Genomic DNA, 21,782 nt, shown 5'->3' with positions numbered 1-21,782 from the left:
AATCTAGTTTCGCTCAGCTTGGCTTCCGTCCAAGGTAATTATTTCAGGCATCCATGCTTCACATAAGTGGGCATTAAAATGAAACACGGAAAAGCGCCATAAATTCTGTAAATCGACCTCTCTGCCCTTTAAACGGACGGAGACAGCAGTACAGTGGGCTTTCCATCTAAAGTTTTAGTGTAACCAAAATCTACTTTTATCGTTAAAGGGGGGAAACGAACAATGACACACAAAAAGGCCAATGCTTAAAAAATTTACATTTTATTTTAAAAAAAATGTATCTCTTGGTTCACTAGAGGAATGACTGCAGCATTTTGTCAACCGTTTACCAGAGATACCTCAAACCTGCTGGTGAGAGGTGGATCAAATTAGGCGTAAAATAGTCATCGTTTTTATTTTACCTGCCAAACGGGAAAAAAAACAAAAATCATTGCAATCTTCCAAAAATTGTACTGCACCTGTCCTTCGGCTAAATTTTGGCTATAATATGCCAATTTGAAACATCTTAGAAAATTGATGACCAAACAACTAAGAATCATAAAAACTAAAAAAACAAAACAAAGAAATAAGTGTGCTGGATGGGCAGATGAAGCAGAAAGTAAAATCACATTTACTTTCTAAAATATGACTTTACAAAAGCAAATGTTAGCAAATCAAGAGACCAAAACTCCTCTGTGGATCATTAAGGGTTGAAAGACAACGTTCCATTGTGCAGGTGTGTTATTGCCAACAGTGGAAAACCAGTCAAATGAAACACTGTTCTGCTTGAAAAACACAAAAGAACTAATAAATATGTTTGCAAACAAAATTAACAAAAGGCTCACAAAGCTTCGCTTTGGAAAAACTGCCTAAAGACAAACGATATGATAACTGGAATCAAAACACACAACTTTAGGCTGTGTGTGTGTGTGTGTGGGGGGGGGGGGGGGGGACTACATGTGGATCTGCAAATAGATGACTGCCCTGGGGGTCCTTTTGCATTATTAATACAGGGATCTGTAGTTGGGTCTCTTACTCAGATATAATACAATTGCCTCCTGCATGCAATTTTCGACATGATTTCTATTCTGCTCGCCCACTTGCCAATTAATGTTCTCCATCGTTATTATATTCAGCTAGATGAAGAAAAAAAAGTTCTCACCTTTAAGATTTAATAATCCCCTCCACTTTGTGGGTGGGGAAAAACTCATTTACTCATTACGTGTGTGTGCGTCAAGGTGGGCTCTGACTAGTTTGGGTCAAAAGTTAATGTTTTGCCCGTATTTGGTATTTTGTCATGTGGGAGGGGGAGGGGGGTGTTGCACTACAATAAAAGTTAGCAATAATTGTAGCAGTTCCTTTCAGCACAAAACAGCATCCAACGTGACTCATTTTTTATGTGGAAAACATGCTTGTGAGGATGAGGTTTTTGTTTCAGATGGTAACGGTATAACGTTTTGAAGCTTTACTCTCGCACGTTTCTAATATGTGGGACCATTTTTTAATCCTAAGAGTTAACTGATGACATCAAATCAAATCTGTAGTTTAATTCCATCTATGTAGTCTTTAACCAAAGCAACATTTATAGAAAAAAATGACTTTTTTTGTTCCATAATCTGGACAGGATAGCACTGTACTACAATCCACATCAATTCAAATAATTCACCCAACACACAAACACTTCCACGAGCCAATCAGAGGCTGAGCGGGGTGCGTCTTTGTGGGAATTGGGTGGATGAAAGACAAATTGATGAAACTAATGCAAATCACCGGCAAATGACTGACACGGGCTGTGCAAGCGGTTGCCATGGAGATGAGGGGTTACTTCAATTTGTAAAACCACTCTCTTGCAGATGAATAGTTAGGGTGCCCTTGGTTGTGTAATGTAAAGCACAATAAGGCTCTATATCAAGTCACTTGAAAGAATCTGAATAAATTCAATTAGACTGAAATAGAACAAGCTACAATGGAAATATACTTTCACCGATTCAATAGATTCAATTCCCCACGGTACAACTGAACAGGAGGCCGAAAGAATCTGCAATTTGATGGCACGACACTCTCACACCACGTGTATAATCAGTTAAACCTCCTATAGAGCACATGACTACGAGACATTTGATAACTCCCTTGCATGTGCTGTGGATGTGGCCATGCAGTTATTCACATGCCTTTGTAAAAGCTAGCGGGAGAAGAGCCTCTGGATCCACCGTAGTTAGGACTCTGTCCTTAAACAGCCCTGGGACAGTCTATTACATTGGATGTACCTGAGTGGTTTGGGGAATTACCTCATGGGTTTCTAAGCAATACAAGCCTGTAGGTGACAGACAGACAATGTTTTCTGACTGCTTGAGCAGCCGCAGATAATCATTTGAATCTCCGCTAGATAAAATTTGCTGGGAAAGTGCTTTCTCTTACTCTCTACATGAACTTCTCTCAGACAACTTGGCCAGTTTTCAGGTTTGAAATGCAGTTGTTTCAGCTTGAGAAATAGGAACCTAAATGCTCACTCAATCAAAGAGTAAAGTGGGGAAAACACTCCTCGCCTCAATCGTCCTGGTTTAGAAATGAGCTTTTAACAGCAATATCTGTGCTCCACTCGTCCGATAGAGCGACGATAAACTGAACCTTTAAACAAAGGGCAGCAATAGTTAAAAAGATGGTCCTAATGGGGCAACTCCTAAAAAGGGTTGTCAGCTGTGACATGCCTGGCCATAGATGACCTTTCTTCAAGCATCAACCTCCAGCATTTCTACGTAATGTCTAATTGACAACAAGGTGTCCTTTTAAGGATTTCAACACTGACAGAATTTACCCTTTTCATATTGTGACATTTTCTAGTGCGGACACTCGTCTCAACATGAAGAAGCTGATAAAAGTGTGACGTCGTTCCTCAAACAACGACACCATACGACGCTGTTGGACAAGAGGTTTTTTTTTATTTTTGTCAGGTTGTTTATTTCACTTCTCATGAATAAACAGCTCTGCACTCCAGCTTCAACATCTGTGACCCATCCAGGAGCTTAAATCAAATCAGCTTTTTAGTCAAAGAAATGTAGCTCATCTAATGCATTTGATGATGCTGATGAAAGATACGGCCATTCACAAATATCACAGACACTTCATGTTTATGAAAGCATCCGACATTTTTATTGACCACCCTTTCACCGCTGAAGGTATTTCTATTCTTTCTCTCCTCTCAGTCTGTCAGTTGCCAGAACATATAGGACTGAAAATGAGCGGGCCGTGATGTGTGTGAAGGTCCGATAGTCTCTGCAGCGAAAGGTCTGTGCAGCAGCTCCAGATTCCCTTCCACAGCTCTACAAATCTGTACATATATAGTAAAAACTCTGTCCACTATACACACATATAGATATCTATATAATGATATATCTATATTTGAATATGCAGACAGCAATTAGTGACAGCTTTCTGGAATGTCCATCCAGCTTTTTCAGTAAATGGATTGGATGTTAACAGGAAATATGTAATGACAGTATGTCAGTAAATTTGGTTCAGCTCGAACCAATAAAACACTTTTAATTGACGTCATGTATTTGACTTTTACTACTTTGATACAGGGCTCGTAGTGACACCTTGAATCGTACTGTCTAGAGGCTCGCGGTCTTATACTTCACTGCGATTCATTGCATCAAAAGGCTCCACAGGAGTTTTGCATCACTGCTGTGACTGTGTGGGAAAACAACTCCCCGAACTCAAATGGTAAACTAAGGAAACAACATTGAACAATTTCACCAACAATACATTTTATGAGGCCTTTTTCCTCAAACGCACCAAAGCTTGCATTCTCAGTGTCCTGTCAGAACTCATTAGACTCTTCTGTTGGCTAACACATGCGGACCCTCCACTGCCCTCCTGATGAACGTACACTTGATCCATTGTGACAGAATAATAAAACACGGGCAAAAAAGGGAGCAATTAGATTTATAATCTATAAAGATGAGCAATTAATGCCTGTTGGAAGCTGTGTTTCGGATTTTTAATCAGGCCAATGTTGTCTGTGCCCATAAACCTGGTGATGAATAATCTATGCTTCGTTAACACTGATGTAGCCATCGGCCAGCATGAAGGTATGTCTCTGCGTTTCCCGAGGGTTCACGCGCCACATTATTGCATTACGTGTCCGGACCAGAGCAACGATGGCGTCGCTGCGGCCTCCATGAATTCCACTTTAATTAATGTTGCAATATATGGCAAGACCCTTTTTAACACTAAGCAAATGGTAACAATTATTGCTGTCATTAAAAGCAGAGCTCAAAGTTATAAAGATTAATGTAATCTGTCTTTAGCACCCTAATTTGACTACTGAACACAAACTATGCTTCACTCCAGTAAATTCAAACATTTAAAAAGAAGCACACACATACGGTTAAAGCAAGTAGAACGTGTGGGGGACTCCCCACATTAAGCCAATGTTTCATGAGTTGGATGATGAACATGATGACCGACCCCCCGTTGTACCTTCAGCGCCGACACAGGTCGCGTTGAGGGCCGCCTTCCCGGGACCACACGAGTTTTTGGCGGGAATGCATCTTCCTTCTTGCCTGACCTGCCACAGGTAGCAGGCGGGGTCCTCACAGGGGATGAACTCCACCAGATGAGGGCAGGTCTCCGGAGGAGCGCCGGACTCCCACAACAACTCTCTCCTCCTCTGTCTGAAACCTGAGAAAAGGAAAAGGTCGTCAGAGAAGAAATTGATATCGCAGTAAAAAAAACCCGTTCAGATACTCGCTTGTGCGTTCAATAAAGTGCAGCATTAAGATGTGGGCTCAACTGCACATTAACTCGTGATCAATTATTTAGTTCTTTTCATCAACTATGCTGTGGTCAGCAGCATTAACTCCTGAGGTAGCCGCCATGTATTTGGGAACTTGGCGCTGAATAATATCAAGGTAAGAGTCCATCATGAGCAGCGTGAGGCCATCGTGGGGTTTTTAGCCCCTAAAATGTTTTTCTGTACTCTGGGACTTCAAAAGGAGTTGCTTCCTGCTCTTAGATGATTTTCACTGTAGTTAATATAATTAAGCTCATGCTGTTAGCCCACATATAAAGCAAAATTAAAATGTTAAGAAGGTTTTCATGCGTTGCTGAAAAGATGTAAATGAGTTGATACAAAATCCACAAAAAAAGGATTGGTAGGTAAGAAGAATATTCTTAACCTACTTTTATGCCATTCTTAACATTTAAAACAAACATTACCCTCACATAACCTTGTAAAACAAAAGAGGCCAGGGCGGGGAAACATTACAGACAGAAAAACAGAAAAAGTGCTTAAAAATAGTAGAGGGTGAGTGATTGGGCTTCGGATATGTGGCTGGATAGCATTTCACACCAACACCTGTCTCTCCAATTACTGAGTCCCACCGTCTTCTCACTATCGCAACTTGTGTTTCTGTTCCTAAATTTAGGGCCGTCAGGTGACGTGTCCTGACTCCTCACTGACACCATAATACAATCTCTGCAGGTGTAGATGTGACATGTCCTTTGTAAGAGCTCATCTCAGCTCAAACTCCATCTTGAATTCCTAACCATAGAAAGTTCAAAAAAGAAGCGCATTGCAATGATCTAAAAAGCGGTGGCATAATTTCTGCTATTTTTTAATTGCAATTAAAGAAAAATATAAAGAAAAAATCCAGTCTTGTTTTTGTCCCGAGTAGCAGCCGCTATATTCGTGACACATTATGTATCCCAAGTCCGGATGGACGGGCCGTGTCTACTTGTCATGCAGGAGCTGCAGGTGGGAAACATGAAAAGTGTCCTCAGTGCTGGGTATTTTATAAGTATGGCCACTTTCGTTTTTTTCACAGAGAAAAGGCTCAAATCTTCGCTGCTGTTTTTTAAATTCAATTATCTTGCTTATTCTAAAGAAAGTTAAAGCTTTTGCCGTTTTAGAAAGCGTTTAGATGGATATATTGTTCCTAAAATACACAATACTTCAACGATAAATAAATGGTGCTACATTTGCGATCGGCCAATTTTCCAAGGACAAGATAAAAACGTTATCTTTAAGTAGATTATCCAATCCACTACTAAATTGTACCATATTTTGAATGGCTCTAAAACACTGATTCATTCAGAGCCGGGTTTTTCATGAATCATTTATTTCTTCTGAAAAGGTTCCCGCTAAGTGGCCACCTCATACAGTCTCCATCAACCACTGAGCTCAACAAATGTTCTTGGAAGGAAAATGGTAATGATCAGGTAGAAATGCGTTTATGATCTCAAGCACCTCCTCCAGTAACTGCTGAGCAGCTGCAGCTCTTTGCAGCTCATCCGTTCTCACTTCACCGCGGCTTGGCAAAAATGCCCAACATAATTTCCATTTTACAGGTAGAACGGCCCAACCCCCGGGATGCCCACTGAATTCATTTCCTCGCCGAACCGACTCCCGGTGTGATGCGCCAGTTCAGGGGCCTGAACCGAAGGGTGTCGGCTCTGGGAGAGCAGAGCGACTATTGATCGATTGTGGTATCGCCCCGAGCACTTACAGCTGCTCACGTCCAAACCAGAAAAAGGAAAGAAGATATTTTGGGGTGGGGGAGGCACACGTGGATATTATTCATTAAAGGTGTCTTGTTCATACCAGGTTTATTTCATGGAGACAAGGGCTATCCAGTGATTCTCAACACACCATCCAGTATTTGGATGTCTAGCAGAGGCACTACTTCATTTTAAGTAATAACCTCCCGTTTTCAATTAACTTACCCACATTGCTGCCGAATGTAATAACATGAGAAACTTTGAGAAGCACGTAAGCGGCTGCGAGGCAATTTAAATTTGTAATTTTCCGGAGAGCAGCGCTGGAGCCGCATGGGCATCTTCTACCTGAACACTAAGATCCCGCAGGCCAGTTAGAGACAAACCGTGGTTCATTCTGCCGTTGTGGAAGTGTAAATTCAGCAGGCAAACAGACATGATCTGCAGCTCAAGGACCAGTGGCAACAAGGATAATAACAATGTCCCACCACAAGTGTTCATTGATTCACAGGCAACGGGGATCCTACTGGTTTCATACTCTATATGCTGGGGGGGATCTTTATGAAGCCCATCAAAAGTCACCGTGCCACAGGAGAGCCCCGTGTGCGCCGGCGGATTCTGTGTTTCCCGCTCCTTGAAATACATTAAGGACAGCGTCTGTGAAGCGAGTTGGCTCATTTCGCAGAGACGCGGCGCTGGGCAGCGCGGGCACTGACCTGAACAATGCACACTTCAGTCGCTCCCTGGGGGGCCTTCATGCACATTTACTCATGACAGGGACGAGGTCACACTGTCCTTTTAGCTCAGAACTAACACACTAACAGCTCCTTGACTCACTGGAACACACACACACACACACACACACACACACACACACTCGCTTGTAGCCTTGCTGGAGCAGACGGATATGACACACGCTCGCCTGTGAGATACGACAAGAACATTTAAACAGCACAAGTGTGTGCAGAATACTTGAACACACACTCACACACAGACAGGATGCACCTGAGAGCTGAACTACAGGTGTGATCAGTTCCTCTCAGCTGGCTACTCATCAACAAACAATTCATAATCCAACCGTATTCGCCCTCTGTCTCCTGCTCTGACAGCATTGCTCTCTTCTACTGCCGTTAGCTCCTCTGAGCCTCTCTCTCTCTCTCTCTCAGTGCCTTTCTTCTCCATCTATTGATTGAACATAACATTATGCTAATTTTATGAAACAGGGTTAGTATAAAGCCCCTTGTTGACCACATTAAAAGGTATTCTTAGGTCTATTGTATGTGGACTCCATGTCTGTGACAGAGCTGAACAGTTAATTGCTTTTGACTGAGTGCATGGGATTTCACCACCAGACCATCTGTGCAATTATCAGTTACAATTTGAAATCATATCAGCTTGTTAGCAAGCGATCCATAATATCTTTTGGATGGCTTGTGTCCATCCTTCTGCCCGTCCATCTGTCAAACGTGATCCTGAGTGAACAGTATTCTAATGGCGGAAACAGTTGGAGGCATTATGCATCTTGGAACATATTCTTGCCATTTAGAGGGACACCTCGGATTTTCTTTTTAAAGATTGCTATAGCAACATTGTAACATGGCAACTTGTCACCAGAAGCAATGGTCTTGCTGTGGTTCCACTTGTTGCTTGAAAGTTAAATGTGCAGAGCTCACATCTTCATCGGTATTGAGGAAATTGTTAATTGTTCTTGAACAAGTTGCCTAAGCAAGTCGTTCAGAAGCTAAAAGATGTTTGCTCTCGTATCTGATTTACCCCATCGTACCTTTCTTCCCCTGGGGTTCTTTGCAGTTGTCATGTAGGCAGGCACCCCAGGGTGACCACTGGGAGAGGAGGCAGTTGTGCTGGCAGGCGATGGAGCACAGCTGGACTGCCAACGGTGGCTCCTCCCCACTACACAGCCTAGCATCCACAGGCCTGGAGACTGGACAAAGAAACCAACAGGTAAATAGGAGACTTAACACAGGTGTTCGTTAGTGTGTGCGTCTATGTGTGTGATAACTGTCGAGCGATTGGAAAATGCTATGGTTTGTAATGTTGTACAACATTTAAAAAAAAGATGAAAACTATATTTAGCGTAGGAGAATATTAAATAGAGGGCAGCGATCACGAGGGAGTAAACAGGAACTGAACATGGGGATAAGAGGGCAAGCCCCTGTAACCCTGCATAAACAATTCATGGCTGTTATCTTTGAGTGTCAACAACCTGTTATGGGCTCTCAAACTAAACTAAGAAAACACATGGATTCCCTCAATCTAATAGTCCATGTTGATGCACTTCCGCACATCATTGAGTTCTAAAAAGACATTCACTAAATGTGCATCATGCATTTTGGCTTTTGGCCAAAAGTCATTTACACGGCGTTTGATCTCATTCGTGAAATGCTTGCTTAACCACATTCATGAAGTCTGCTTCGGTCTGTAAATTGAGATTTTTGTGTGTACGTGTCCGTTGCATTACTGCAGCAGACACAGCAGTAAAAAGGTATGCTGCACGGATACGGACACATGTGATTGCATTATTGCTGTGTGCGTTTCGTCGAGCTGCAGCCAGGCACACGGGGGCTGGGACTCAGTGGGTGGAGATGCCATCCTTGATCCAAGAGGCGGGGGTTCAATCCCCAGCGTCTACTCTCTGCATGTCAAAGTGTCCTTGAGCAATACACTGATGAGTCATTGATCTTTGTCCTACAGATCCTTTGGTGGAAAGGATGAATGAAGTACTGCTATACAGGCTTTTTTCTTCCCTTTTAATCACAGATTTTATGAGATTTAAAACTTTACTTATGTTTAATTGGCATTAGAACAAATTATTCTAATATTTTTCTTGAATGCCATTTGGACTTCCTAGAAATTCGGAAAAACTGGTAACATTTACAAATGAGGCCTTTTCTATTCATATTCACCTATTCAACCAATTCATTTATTTGTTTGTTTATTTATATTCACTTCACGCTTGAGATTTCCTCTAAAACCTTCTTAACCTTTTAGGTTTTAAACCGCAACTTCAAGAAAATGCATAAAGACCTACAACTATAGATGTTTCAGGAGAAGCTCCAGGGACATCACACTGTATTTGAATGAATTGATATTCTATAAAGAAATAATAAGATTACGACCATGACCAGACATCTATGGCACTGAACAAAGATCTTTCTCTTATATAACGCAATCCGTTATAATGCTGCATTTGTCTGTAAATTGTAAGTTAACCGAACTCACTACTACCAACACACATATACTGTAGTTCCCCACTGCATTTCAACAAAAACCACTACATGAAATGTGTTTCCCTCTGAATACGGTCTTCTTGTAAAACTAAATTGACTTTCTCTGAGGTCTTAGGACACCTGTCTATGTTTTATTACAGCTTGTTAAATCAGCGTGATATAACACATTGCATAATAACATATTACATCATTCGTAGGGGGCGGAATGATGGAGTTCCGCTCCGAGTTGAAAGTAAATCAATTCACCCCCTTTAATGCCATTACTGATGATAGCGCTATGTTTGATCCAATATGAAAACACATTGCCCTGCAAGCTGGTATCGGCCATGTTGCTCAACCTCATGAAATGAAAATACACATTTTCTCTTACTTTCAAAGCCAGACATAATTACACAGAGAGTTTGTGCAATATAACGCAATCCTCTCTGTTGAAATCACAATGTCATTCCCATATTGAACCGATATAGTTAGATTTCCTGCACTAACAATAATGCAAGGAAAAGGAAGTAGGACAAAAAATACTAGATTAAAACAAATATTTTTCATCTCAAACTACTGGCAGCGTGTTTTAATGTGTACATTCCAGTTATTTGAAGAATAAACAGAAGATGTATAATGAGATAATTAGTAAGATTCAGTGGGGCAAGTATTAGCCCCTTTTTTCTAAATCAACCCGGTGCTAGCTGTTATCGCACAGCCGTGAAAAACATCTGGTAAGAAACATCCAGCCCCCCCAAGAAAATGGGCTTTCTTTCTTACCCTCCTTCCTGTGATGAGGTGCTGAGGGATCAGGGACCTGAACACAGTAGGTCTTCCTGCTCTGAATCCCACTTCCACACAGAATACTGGTGTTAGCCAGCCGCCGGTCCTGCTGGCTCAGTAACGGAAGGATGCGGCATTCGCCCCAGTCAGTGGTCCTCCACACATACCTGGCAGGGCGCACGCACACGCATGGACGATGCAACCGTCATTTAGACGGGGGTCACCGTTTCACATGTCTTAAGAAGTATGCAGAGGAATCGTGCTGAAAATGAATGCATTTAAAAGAGGAGATCGCCTCAACAAAGTAGTGTCATTGTTTCAGAAAAGTTTCACAAAGCCAAAAGGCTAATTGGACAGAGCAGTGTGAGCCTCTCGTGTGTCAGCGGGAGAGAAGGGATGATTATTTTTACTTTAAAACTAAACCAATGTTTGGTTTCAAGTATGAAAAATGCAGTGGTGCAGGAAGCAATGCTATCGGAGGAGTTTACCAGAACAACAGCCTGTGGTAATCTATCAAATGCTTAATTTCCGTAATGAGTTTTCCCTAATCATGTAAATCCTCTGCTCTCAGGCAATCCGTGTAGATTTAGCAAATAAAACAAAATCGACCGGCAGGGGAAATTATTCTCTATTGACTACTTTGTTTACTGCATGTAATATTTGCCAAAGCCTTTCTTAATGAAACCCTCCTAAAACACAGTTTTTTATTCATGCCATGTCCTTTGAGTCAGGAGCTGTGAACAACACATTCTATTATTGTCAGTGTCTTGAGGTAACTGAGAAAATGCCCCCCAAAAAAAAATTAGTGAAATCATTTGCAGGCTTTTTGCTTTTTATTCTAAATACGGTTGAAAAGCTAAATTAGAAATCCTCATTTGATTTTGGATTTTGTAAATCAGCATTAAATCATTACCCGTAAACAACCTTTGTTTTCAAGGCGTGTGAGCTCAAAGGGAGACAAAACCATCAGTTATGAAACTACCTGGGGCAGTTTGGGAGCAAATCTCCAATGATGTTGCAAGCTTCTTTTTCCTCAAGGGCAGGACATCTCTGGCCTCCTCCAACTGTGATCTGCGTCATGATTCGTGACCTGAGGCGGTAACCAGGAGAGAGATCGGTGGAGCGGCAGGTCTTGGAGCACGGGCTCCACGATGACCAATCGGATGTCTGGCAGTCTTTGGGCATCACACACGCCTTAAAGGTCAGCGGGGCGTTGTCCTTGGTACACAGACTGTTGATTCGGAAGAAACAAAGACCGTAAAGAGAAGAAAAAAAACTGCAAGAATAGAGAAACATAGTACACGTGTTTCATGATGTAACATCTTTGGAACAAACATGGTTTGAAAATAGAACTGTAATATGAAGAGTAGAACAGCCCAAACACGGACAGATGTTAGGTGTGATTGGTAGATTATATGGAGTATAACTGATGTTGAAAGCAAACATCTGTTGGGAATATAACAGTGGATATCTTGATTTCCAAGTGACCTTTGCAGTTTCCACTCTACATGACAACAGTTTAAGCTATTACATATCCTGTTGAAACATATCTCCGATATGCAGTCAGCCTTTACAGAAATACAAAGAGCTGGTCTGCTCAATTAATTAAAAAACGGAAACACTTACATTAGACATTTAATTAAGATTGCAATGTTTAATGTGAAAAGTTTGATTAGGTTGGTTATTAGGATGTGCGTAAAATGCTCATTTAAGAATTTCACTTTGTAATTAGGCTGTAATTAGAGAACGAGGCAGAAGTCAGTTGGGAAATCCATATTCAAAGTCCCCAATTGCACCTCCGAGCAAGTACCCTGCTAATAAGACACTGTTCTGTAAATGGTCACACTTCACACTTTAGTCATGAAGTCATTGAACAGGCCTTGTTGTGCACAGTGACATTCAAATATCAAACAAACAACAAGCTATACAGCTAATAGTGTCATTCTACACTAATGTGTAGAGTAGATATGGTATTAAGTCAATATCAACGACATGCAAAGATTTTCTCTGCACGAGATGGAACGGAACGAAAGTGTGTTTGTCTGTGTGGTCAAATCCATCCTGCTGATATGATGCTGAAACAACAACTCACACATGATGCATTCATCATGCTCTTCTCATGTTACAATAATGTTGGAGAGCCGTAAAAAACAAATTAATTCCATTAGGACTAAAGGCCACAATTACAACGCACTCTAATTATAAGCAATACATTACGAGATGCCCTCTTTCTTGTCCATCTTTTGTTTTGATTTTCATTCTGGCTGTATGCCAGCGATTGGCTCACCTCAACATTGCATTCCTGCCGTCACTGCGTGTGCAGCGGACTTGTCGCGTCTGGTATCCCACCTCCAGTTCCCACGACACGGGGTACCTGTGCGCGTGCTGGTTCTGGTGGTGCCGGTGCTGGTGGGATGCCTGTGTGTGCAACGTGACTGCGTTGCTCTCGTTGGAGCCGGTGATGAAGTCCACCGTGGTCCTGCCATTTAACAGGGCGTCCTTGTCATGGGGCAGTCGGCACTCGCTCCACGCCCCTACTTTAAGGCTGTACTGGTGCTCGCCCTCCCCGGCGGGGCACTCAAGGAGGCTGGAGCACGTCCTGGTCTCAGTCAGGTTGGGGCAGATCGCGCCTCCGTACATGGGTGTGGCCAGGACGTGTCGCGTCCGATGTTGCAGGCCCGCGCCGCATGTTCTGCTGCAGCTGGACCAGGAGGTGAAGTCTGAAACCACACAGTCCTGGGGGCAGGGGATGAGGCACGCCTGCTCCACAGGCGGTTTTTGGGAAAAGAACTCGCATATCCTCAAGGAGACTGTGGTGCGGTTTGAAGTGCGCACACAATGGACTTTGCGCCTCTGGATGCCGTGCTGTGCTGTGATGCACTCGGCCGTCCGCAGCTTGTGCTCGTTGGAAAAGAAAGGGACGAGAACGCAGCCCCCCCAGTCTGACACGTCCCAAACAAAGAGGTTCTGGTGCCAGTCGCAGACCTTAAAGCAGTGCCGCTGGCTCTCCGGCTTGTCCACATGCTGGCAGTGAGAGTGGTGGGTGGTCCAGCCCTCCGTGTGGACACACCAAATCGTCCTCGTCTGAAGCCCGCCAGAACCACACTCGTCCCCAACGCACTGACCCCACTGGCCTGCAACCAAGAACAGACACACACGGAGAGGGCATTTTCATTCAAACATGCAGGTTTATTTAGAAAGAAAGGATTTAAATTGCAGCTTGCTGGCGGCCTGCAATCAAGCACAATTCAGTGGCTTTCACTTAACCTCCATGATTGCTTTATTCATGAACTGAGAAAGAAAGGAACAAAAGGAGAAATTGGCGGACATCAATCTGAAAAATGTGAGGTTAGCTTCTGGGTCTCAAAGGACTAGATTCCCTTAAGATTCTTCATTCTCAACTGATCGGTGTGAGCTGTCAGAATGTCTTGCATAGTTGAACCGCATTTGCTTCTTGGTCAAGTCTCATAAAATGTTAAAAATATGTATATATTTATTTGATAAGCTGCAATTGCTTGTGATCACAAGGAGGATTTCACTTAATGTGCAATTTAAATTGCTTTGATTTAAGACTATAATAAGAACAAGTTTTAAATGAAACTCAGCAGTAGAATAATTGTTTCCAGAAGAAGGAAACATTGGACCCTCTTTATTGAATAATTCTTAGTGTAGGACCAGCTAACATTGCAAATTGAAAATGGTGACTGGCAGACACGCTTGTTCAAATTTCATGTCTCACATTCTCAAAGTGTATTAAGTCTAGATCTGACAGGTCTCTCTGCAAAGATTGACGTTTCAGCAGAGTGTGGCGTTGAGGCTCATCCATTTGTCGCAACAGCTTCAAAAATACATGTTTCTCAAAAAAGAAAGTATCCTGAAATAAATCTATGAATAAATAAATAATTACATTTGTTGTAATTAATATAACAAATTGAAGACTAGATGTTGTTGAAAACTGTTCTCTGAACATCAGTCAAATGAAGCTAACTTAGTAAGGTAAGCCACGCTCATAAAAAGGTACAAAGTCCTATTCCCACCCCTCTATGGCGAGCTCAGTTTAAAAACATTCAGATAGATTTAAGTTACGACAAAGAAAATCATCATCATTTCAAAGTGATGATGGGTCGGTCATTTTTGCAGCATGAAACAGAACCGCACTTGGCAGCACCTTCTTGAAAACATCAAAGTCTGTGTGACCAAGTTCACTGATTTTCCCAACTCCAAAAAGTACCAAAGTACTTTTCCTTTACGCTATAACTGACAAATAGCGTAAAGGAAAAGTACTCTGTGGTCATGGAGGGATATAAAATGCTGATACCTTTATTTTCCCACAATGAAAACTTGTGTCAGCGTCAAATTGTTCTCTATAATCTAATACCCATTTGGATTATAAGACGGCTGCACTCATATTATTATTATTATTCATATAGCCATATATATATATATATATATATATATATGGCTATGTGAAGTGCATGTAATTGATGTTTGTTTGAGAATACAGTAATATTGTCACCTTGATGTCGGTGCTATTAGACACACACAGGGCGCGGTACACTTCCTGATCTTGTAAAAGAACAATATTTATCCTCAGTCTCATGAAAATGGTCAGCTCGTATAGGCATCCATTCATCTTTCTTTTGTCGCTTCAATTATTTTGTAATATGGACGTCTCATTGATCCTGCCTGTACCACCTGTTAATAATGCTCCTTTTACTCGTAAATACTTTATTCTAGCTCCCATTTCAATACATGCTTAAATCCATACCAGAAAATGCTAGAACACAGGAATAACCATTGTTAGCTGAATATGTAGATTTAGAGACAAATCAAACAATATATTAGGATATATTTGTGATTCATAAATCATTATCCAAAAACGAATTACCTATTGACCTTTTGTCCTCATTAAAGAAAATATTAATCATAAAAAGTAATAAATTAAATTAATTTGCTGATATGATGTGGTTATCTATGTCAGTCACATTCACTTCTAATCCAGTTGTTTTGCCACATGCTATGAAAGGGATGATTTGATTTGTTTCTTCTAATTGGAATTAAATTGATGTAATAATGAGATCCTCCTGCCTCCTAAATTGCCTTTGAATGACAACCCACCGAAACGGTTTAATGCCCTCTCGTGCCCCTGAAATCCGCTGTTAACATGTTGTTGCCCGGCCAATCACTGACTCGAGCACACCGCTTTGAGGCGACGGCTATTTTCTCAAGGGAGCAACATTTCAATCTGCTGAACTGTTTCATAGTTCATCGAAGCACATCATTGAGTCTATTCGTGTTGGCTTTGCGATGTTAATGGGGGCTTACGGGGTAAAAGACATAATTATGTTCATGTGATATTTTTGTCTTACACAATTCAAAAGGATAACCAACCAAAGTCATAATCACTATTATTATTTGTTTACAAAAAGGCATTTTTGGACATTCGGATATACATAAAGAGGAGCTCTGATGAAAACATGACCGTCTTGGTCTGACACCATGTGACACGCGTTGAGGGAACTCCAGCAGAAGCATAAACAGCGAATGCATGGACACGTCATGTTGTGGATAAGTGAACTTGTGAAAATTAAACGAAAAGTTGTTGCTATAACATTTATATAATTTCACCTTTAATGCATGTCATAGATTTGATCCCACTACCAATAAGGAAGACAACAACACACGATAATACAGAGAAAACCATAACAAATGAATTGGTGATACTGGAACACAGCAGTCAATAAAGGTGCAGCCAACTGATGGCTAATGAGAAAAAGGCCCTTTGCTTTGAGCGAAAACAGCCTAATTAAGGTGTACAATTTTAGACACTTGAGCCACAATATTCCTATTAGGCAAAGAGCCATTTGTGGGTTTTCAATACATGCCACATTGAAAGTGAGCTGCATACAACATCGGGCCAAACCAAAAAAGTTGAAAATGGAACCGGAGGCCAACGCCTATACTAGAGCAGCAAAATGTGTTATGTGCCATAACCATTGAACCCGTCTCCAATCCATGGATCGCCAAAAGTGGAACGTTAACCAGCACAGGCACCTATTCACTCTGCATTATACCATTGACTAATAAGCATGTTTCCTTTCACTAGCTTGTATGCATAATTAAGACACCAAGAGATGTATTAAACTAAAAAGTGTTTTTTGCCCCAGTTTGAATCACTGGTTAGAGTCCCAGAATAAGATGATGTGTACCAGCAGGTTATTTGCTTACAACCTCACAGATTGCTGTTTCTGTCAGAGGAGGGAAGAGGCTATGCAAGATCACCTTAGTGCCGTGAAAGTCAACATACCGGTACATGAAAACATTTTAATTAGTCACATTACACAGTAGATGTCAGATGATGTTATCCTTAAAATGTGTAAAACTTGCAACATTCCAGCTGTGCACTGCCACTTACTCAAAGAGGCGTTCTCAATCCAATCAAAGCTGACTAGACTGAAAAAAATTCTCAAAATTGGGTTGTAGCCCAAAATAGACATGAAAAGCCCTGCCCAAATGAAAGGAACCGACGAGCATGAAGACCTCCAGTGTGGCATCAACACCGAGCAGCTGAGTGCACTGCTCTCCTGGTCATTGATAGCACTCTTTCATGATAACCACTCTTTCATCAGAATGGCCACTTTTGTTGTGCCAGGGTACACGTGCCTGATTTATGGAGGTGTGATTGGGAGTGATTCCGCTCTCCTGAGCTCTGAATAATCTCTCTCTCTCCATCCGTCGGCTTCTGACAGCCCTCCAGGAGGAACAAGTCACCCACAGCTCCTCCATTGCTGACGCACTTAGCCGCCATGCTTATACCCTCGGGGAGTTCCCAGTAGCCCCGGGGGCCCCTGCTATATTTACAATTCCATTTACAACCCGGGTATGAGGGAGAAAGGGATGTGAAAGAGGCTGTGCCGACTCACACAAGGCAGGGCGAGAGAGGAATTGATTCCAGCTGGTGGAACAGAACCTTTTCTTTTGTCTCATTGTTTGGTTGAACCCTTAAGTTGGACAAATGCTAGCAAAGCTGTACGACAATATAACAACACGACAAAAGCAATCTCCACAGGGCCCCGAAACCAGACGCACGCACTACTCAACAGTGGCGAACCGTCTAAGCTGCCAGGTGTAGTTGTACTAGGGCCGGGGCCCTGGGTCCAGTTTTAAAATGAATGGCTATTACCTGTTCTTATACACAACAATTTGTGGTTGCCTTATTTTGCAAACTAAATTAACTAGCGGTGCCTCCAATAGAATTTAAGTAATAAAACAAAAGGTCAATGCCTCTTATATTATATATATTTAATGGTATGCTACTACTTTTAACTCTTACCAGAACACTCTTGCACTGGACTTCAACACAGCAAACAGACGTCAAAGGCATTTAACAAAAAACAGTTTGGACACACACACACACACACACACACACACACTAGGGACCGTAGAGGCCTAAAACGTCGATGGCCTCTTCACTTGTTCATACAAGCAATAAACAAAAAGCGGACGGCACGCGCAGTCCGGAAGCAGAACGAGCACCAACCGACGCGGGAAACCGCCCTCCTCTGTGGTCCAAAGGCGCTTTCAAGATGCTCTATTTCAGTAACAAGTATCAGTCTCCTGAATCAGACAACTCAGCTAAAAAACTCCACATGCTACTTCGTGCCGATCTAACGTTAGCAACGCTTGTCTCAACAACTGAATTCAAAGGCACAGCTAACGTTAACTGGTACTATGCGTATGCTAATGGTTAATCGAGATTAGCATAATACATTGTTTACACTACAACTTTTAGTCACAGTACAACAAACAATACACAAACAACTCTTATTTACCTCTTGTAGATTACTACAGTCCAAACCATAGTCTAACTCTTCGTCACCCCTTAAGTTATGAACACATTGCTCTTGTACACTTTTACCTTGACTGTGTAAACTGGCTTCTGCATTTCTCCGAATCCACTGAACCTGACCGCAGACGCCTAAGCCCCGCCCCTCTATCTGAGAATGGAGTTGGATTGGCTGTTAGTGTCAAAACAAACCAATTAACAAAGGCAAAAGATTATTTTACCGCTACCAAGATAGATTGTCAGGGATGACGCACGTGCTGAATCTTGAACGATTAAAACAAACTATAGTCATTTGCATAAACTAAAACCTATGAACTGTAATATTATGAATCTCTAATTGGAATACCTTTTTATCCACTTGTATCTTTTACAGTATTTCACCTGTGAACAAATGTTTTAGAAATCTACACCGTGATGTCTGAATGAATTTTGTGCCCGGGCTACATATTTGGCTCCATAAGCATCACAGTCAGGTCAGCCACCACTTTGAGGCCGTTGGTTTTCTTCGTTAACCTTTAGAGAGCACTTGGATTTCACTCACACACCACATGCGTTCTGTAAGCCTTGCATTCTGCTTCAAAGTGCCACAAAAAGAGCATCTTTTCTCAGCATGTATTGATCCGTCTCTCTATCTATGGCACTTTCTAGAACACTTCATTAAGATTGTAAAAAGAAACACATCAATTGGATCATTTCTGAAGGGACATTTTTATTAACAACGTTCAACAATGCTTTCAACAGCCCATCACCACCATTCATTGTCATTCAATATATTTACCGACTTGCTGCAGTGACACATAAAGAGCGCTGTATGCCACAGTTTTTTGTGCAATCGCAGAGTTTACTCACCATCTTCATCAACTTCTCTTACTTTGACTGTTTAGATACATGCTTCCTTTGTCAAAACACTTTTTAATTAAATGATATGTCTGCCACTGCACCTCATTATGCACACAGCCATCCCCCATGCCACACTTCCATCACTTGTAATTCATGAGCAACGGGGTGTATCCTCAATTACAACATTCATATATGCAGAAAATCATCAGATTATCATCAGCCAGTCAATCCTTCTCCAGAAGCCCTAAATAAGCTCACTTTGTCCAAGCGTTTGAGGAGAAGGTTGGAAGGAAATTAGCAATATGTGAGAATAGATTGTGAAAATCACACCGGGGGGAACGATTCACAAGCAAATGAACTAACAAAAACACACTCAACACACTCCAGCTAAAAATTAAATCTGTGTAATGATAAAAAAGAACACTACTACAGCTACTATGAGACGTTTGACCTTCCTGCCTGAATATTAATCAAACATTACCATAACTGCTCGATAAGTGAAAGCATTATAATATTTGTGTTATGGCTTGACAATGAGATCCCCACTGCAGCCTGCATTATCCCGAGGAAAAGCATCCAATACACTTCACTATCGCACACTGATGAATAACCGACCTTAGGGGGTAGCAATACGCTACACATGGCCTCAAAGGGCTTTCGCTTTAATTTAGTATTCAGCCTTTCACCACTTGTACCAGACCTACAGTACTTGAATAGCTAATGACACACGTGCCCATTGAGTAATGTTATCCATATTTGGACAATGAGGAACTAACCAAATAAAAATCAATACAACCCCGACCTTTAACCCCCTAAAATGACATTAAAAAAAGGGCAAAGTGCCCTGCTTCCTTCCATCAACGCAAATCTGATTTGTGGTCTTGGAGATGTGACGCTTGATAAACGGATGGACGTCTGCAGCCTGACTTCATCCGTGACGGTTCAAGGAAACAGATCCGCTCTTTACGAGGCGTGACGCCGGACCTTCAAGTTCCTCTGCCCGGATTTAACTCAATTCGATAATGCTGTAGGTCACCAAGGCGTTCATGTTAATAACGGCTTTAACTTCTCAATGCCTAATCAATAAACTCAGTCAGAATTAGCTGGATTTACCACCACCGTGTGCAATATGATATGATGAATGCATGAAGGCCCTTCATTTGTTTAAAGGACGCAGAGAGTTGTTGTATTTCTCAAAAGAAGTTTCTGGCTACTTTTTAAGAAGAATGATTGCAAAGAATGAGTGTTGTTGCATCAGCAGAGATCACAAACAATGCAAAAAGTAGTGATGCAGTATCAAATTATTAATGAAAAACCCACTTTTCGATATATTTCTGTTACGGTTTTGTATATGATCTAATTTCTTATACTTGGAATTAACACAAACTGGTTTGAGCCAAAAGGCACATCTATGACTGAGGTGAAACCTTGGCAGGTAGCTTGGGAAGCTTTATCTGTAAATACGACTGCATAGACACAGATGAAGGATAATCTGGAGCTGTTCCTTTTCTCCTTTTCTCTCGTGCTAACGTGGCCACATCAGCGGCTTGTCAAAGAGTTTCAAATTGGGTTCTGTTGCAGACAAAAGCTCCTTTCTGTTCTTTTGGAAGTCTGGTGTTATTTTTTCAGATTTGTCAGTCAGTTCTGCAAAAATATAACTATGATAACGCCTTACTGTCACCATGCCCCCCCTGCTGATATGGGGGGGGGGGGGTATGGAGACACATATTTTGTGTCATTTAATGTCAGCACAGCAAAGGAATTCATACTAATGTTTGCCAATACATTCCATTCCAGTTATGTTTCACTTTTAACTAATTACGATCTTGTCTACATGTTCTCCTTCTTCTCGGGTTGAAATCAATGTTGGACTTTTTCAAAGTGATATTTCATCTAAAAAGCAGATATTTCTTCTAAGGTCTGGTTTGCATTCATAGATCCAACTTTGATTCCAGGCTGGATAATAATCCATAAGCAGTTTTGTCTGAGAATCATCATGGTTGCACAAATAAATGCTGTGCTGCACTTCAGTATCACTTTAAGACATGAAGAACACAGCAGGGACCGGACAGAAGTGTTCTGATCAGAATCCTTTTTCTGTGTAATTGCTTGCCTCATGAGGTCCCCTAAAGTCCCTGCACCAGCCTGCGTAGAGGTGACAATTAATTGGACGGGATGTCATTCACTCGTCGGTCTCAGCGTCTTCAGCTGAACTGGGATTTCTCTTTCTTAAACGGAGGAGCAGGACTAATGGCCGGAGGACAGCAGTGTGTGTTGTGCCATGGGAGATATATATATATATATATCATCAACATTTTTAGTGGTGATTTTTTGGGAACTGTTGTAAGGTCTTTTCTTTAGTTTAATATTTTATCCACTGAACACCAAAGGAAGAAAAAAAACAACACCTTTTTATTCATTTACCCCCGACAATAGTTTCACATGAACCTCATCAAAGCCTTTAACACTTGAAATTACAACCACGGATGATAATGCAGGCGAGTCTGGGTGGGTGAAGTGCTAGATTTGAAAAGGGACAAAAAAGAGAGGAGAAATGCGTCTAAAGGTTGGGATACAACCAGAGAAAGAAGGGGGGGGGGGGGGGGGGG

The 21,782-nt window shown here is 41.6% G+C and overlaps 1 protein-coding gene across 1 annotated transcript in view; it reads right to left on the bottom strand.

Moving 5' to 3' along the window:
- thsd7ba (thrombospondin, type I, domain containing 7Ba) overlaps positions 1 to 21,782 on the bottom strand; it is a 101,834-nt gene that overhangs the window by 42,919 nt on the left and 37,133 nt on the right. The window contains exons 4-8 of the mRNA XM_037488499.2: positions 12,775 to 13,621; positions 11,470 to 11,718; positions 10,485 to 10,654; positions 8,261 to 8,419; positions 4,462 to 4,662 (exon numbers count right to left, since the gene is read on the bottom strand). Coding sequence (XP_037344396.2) covers positions 4,462 to 4,662; positions 8,261 to 8,419; positions 10,485 to 10,654; positions 11,470 to 11,718; positions 12,775 to 13,621 — 1,626 coding nt within the window. The remainder of the gene's footprint in view (positions 1 to 4,461; positions 4,663 to 8,260; positions 8,420 to 10,484; positions 10,655 to 11,469; positions 11,719 to 12,774; positions 13,622 to 21,782) is intronic.

Source organism: Pungitius pungitius, chromosome 10 (assembly GCF_949316345.1).
Source record: "Pungitius pungitius chromosome 10, fPunPun2.1, whole genome shotgun sequence".
NCBI classification, from domain to species: Eukaryota; Metazoa; Chordata; class Actinopteri; order Perciformes; family Gasterosteidae; genus Pungitius; species Pungitius pungitius.
The sequence above is the reverse complement of the archived record's forward strand: the minus strand, read 5'-3'. Positions and strand labels throughout refer to the sequence as shown.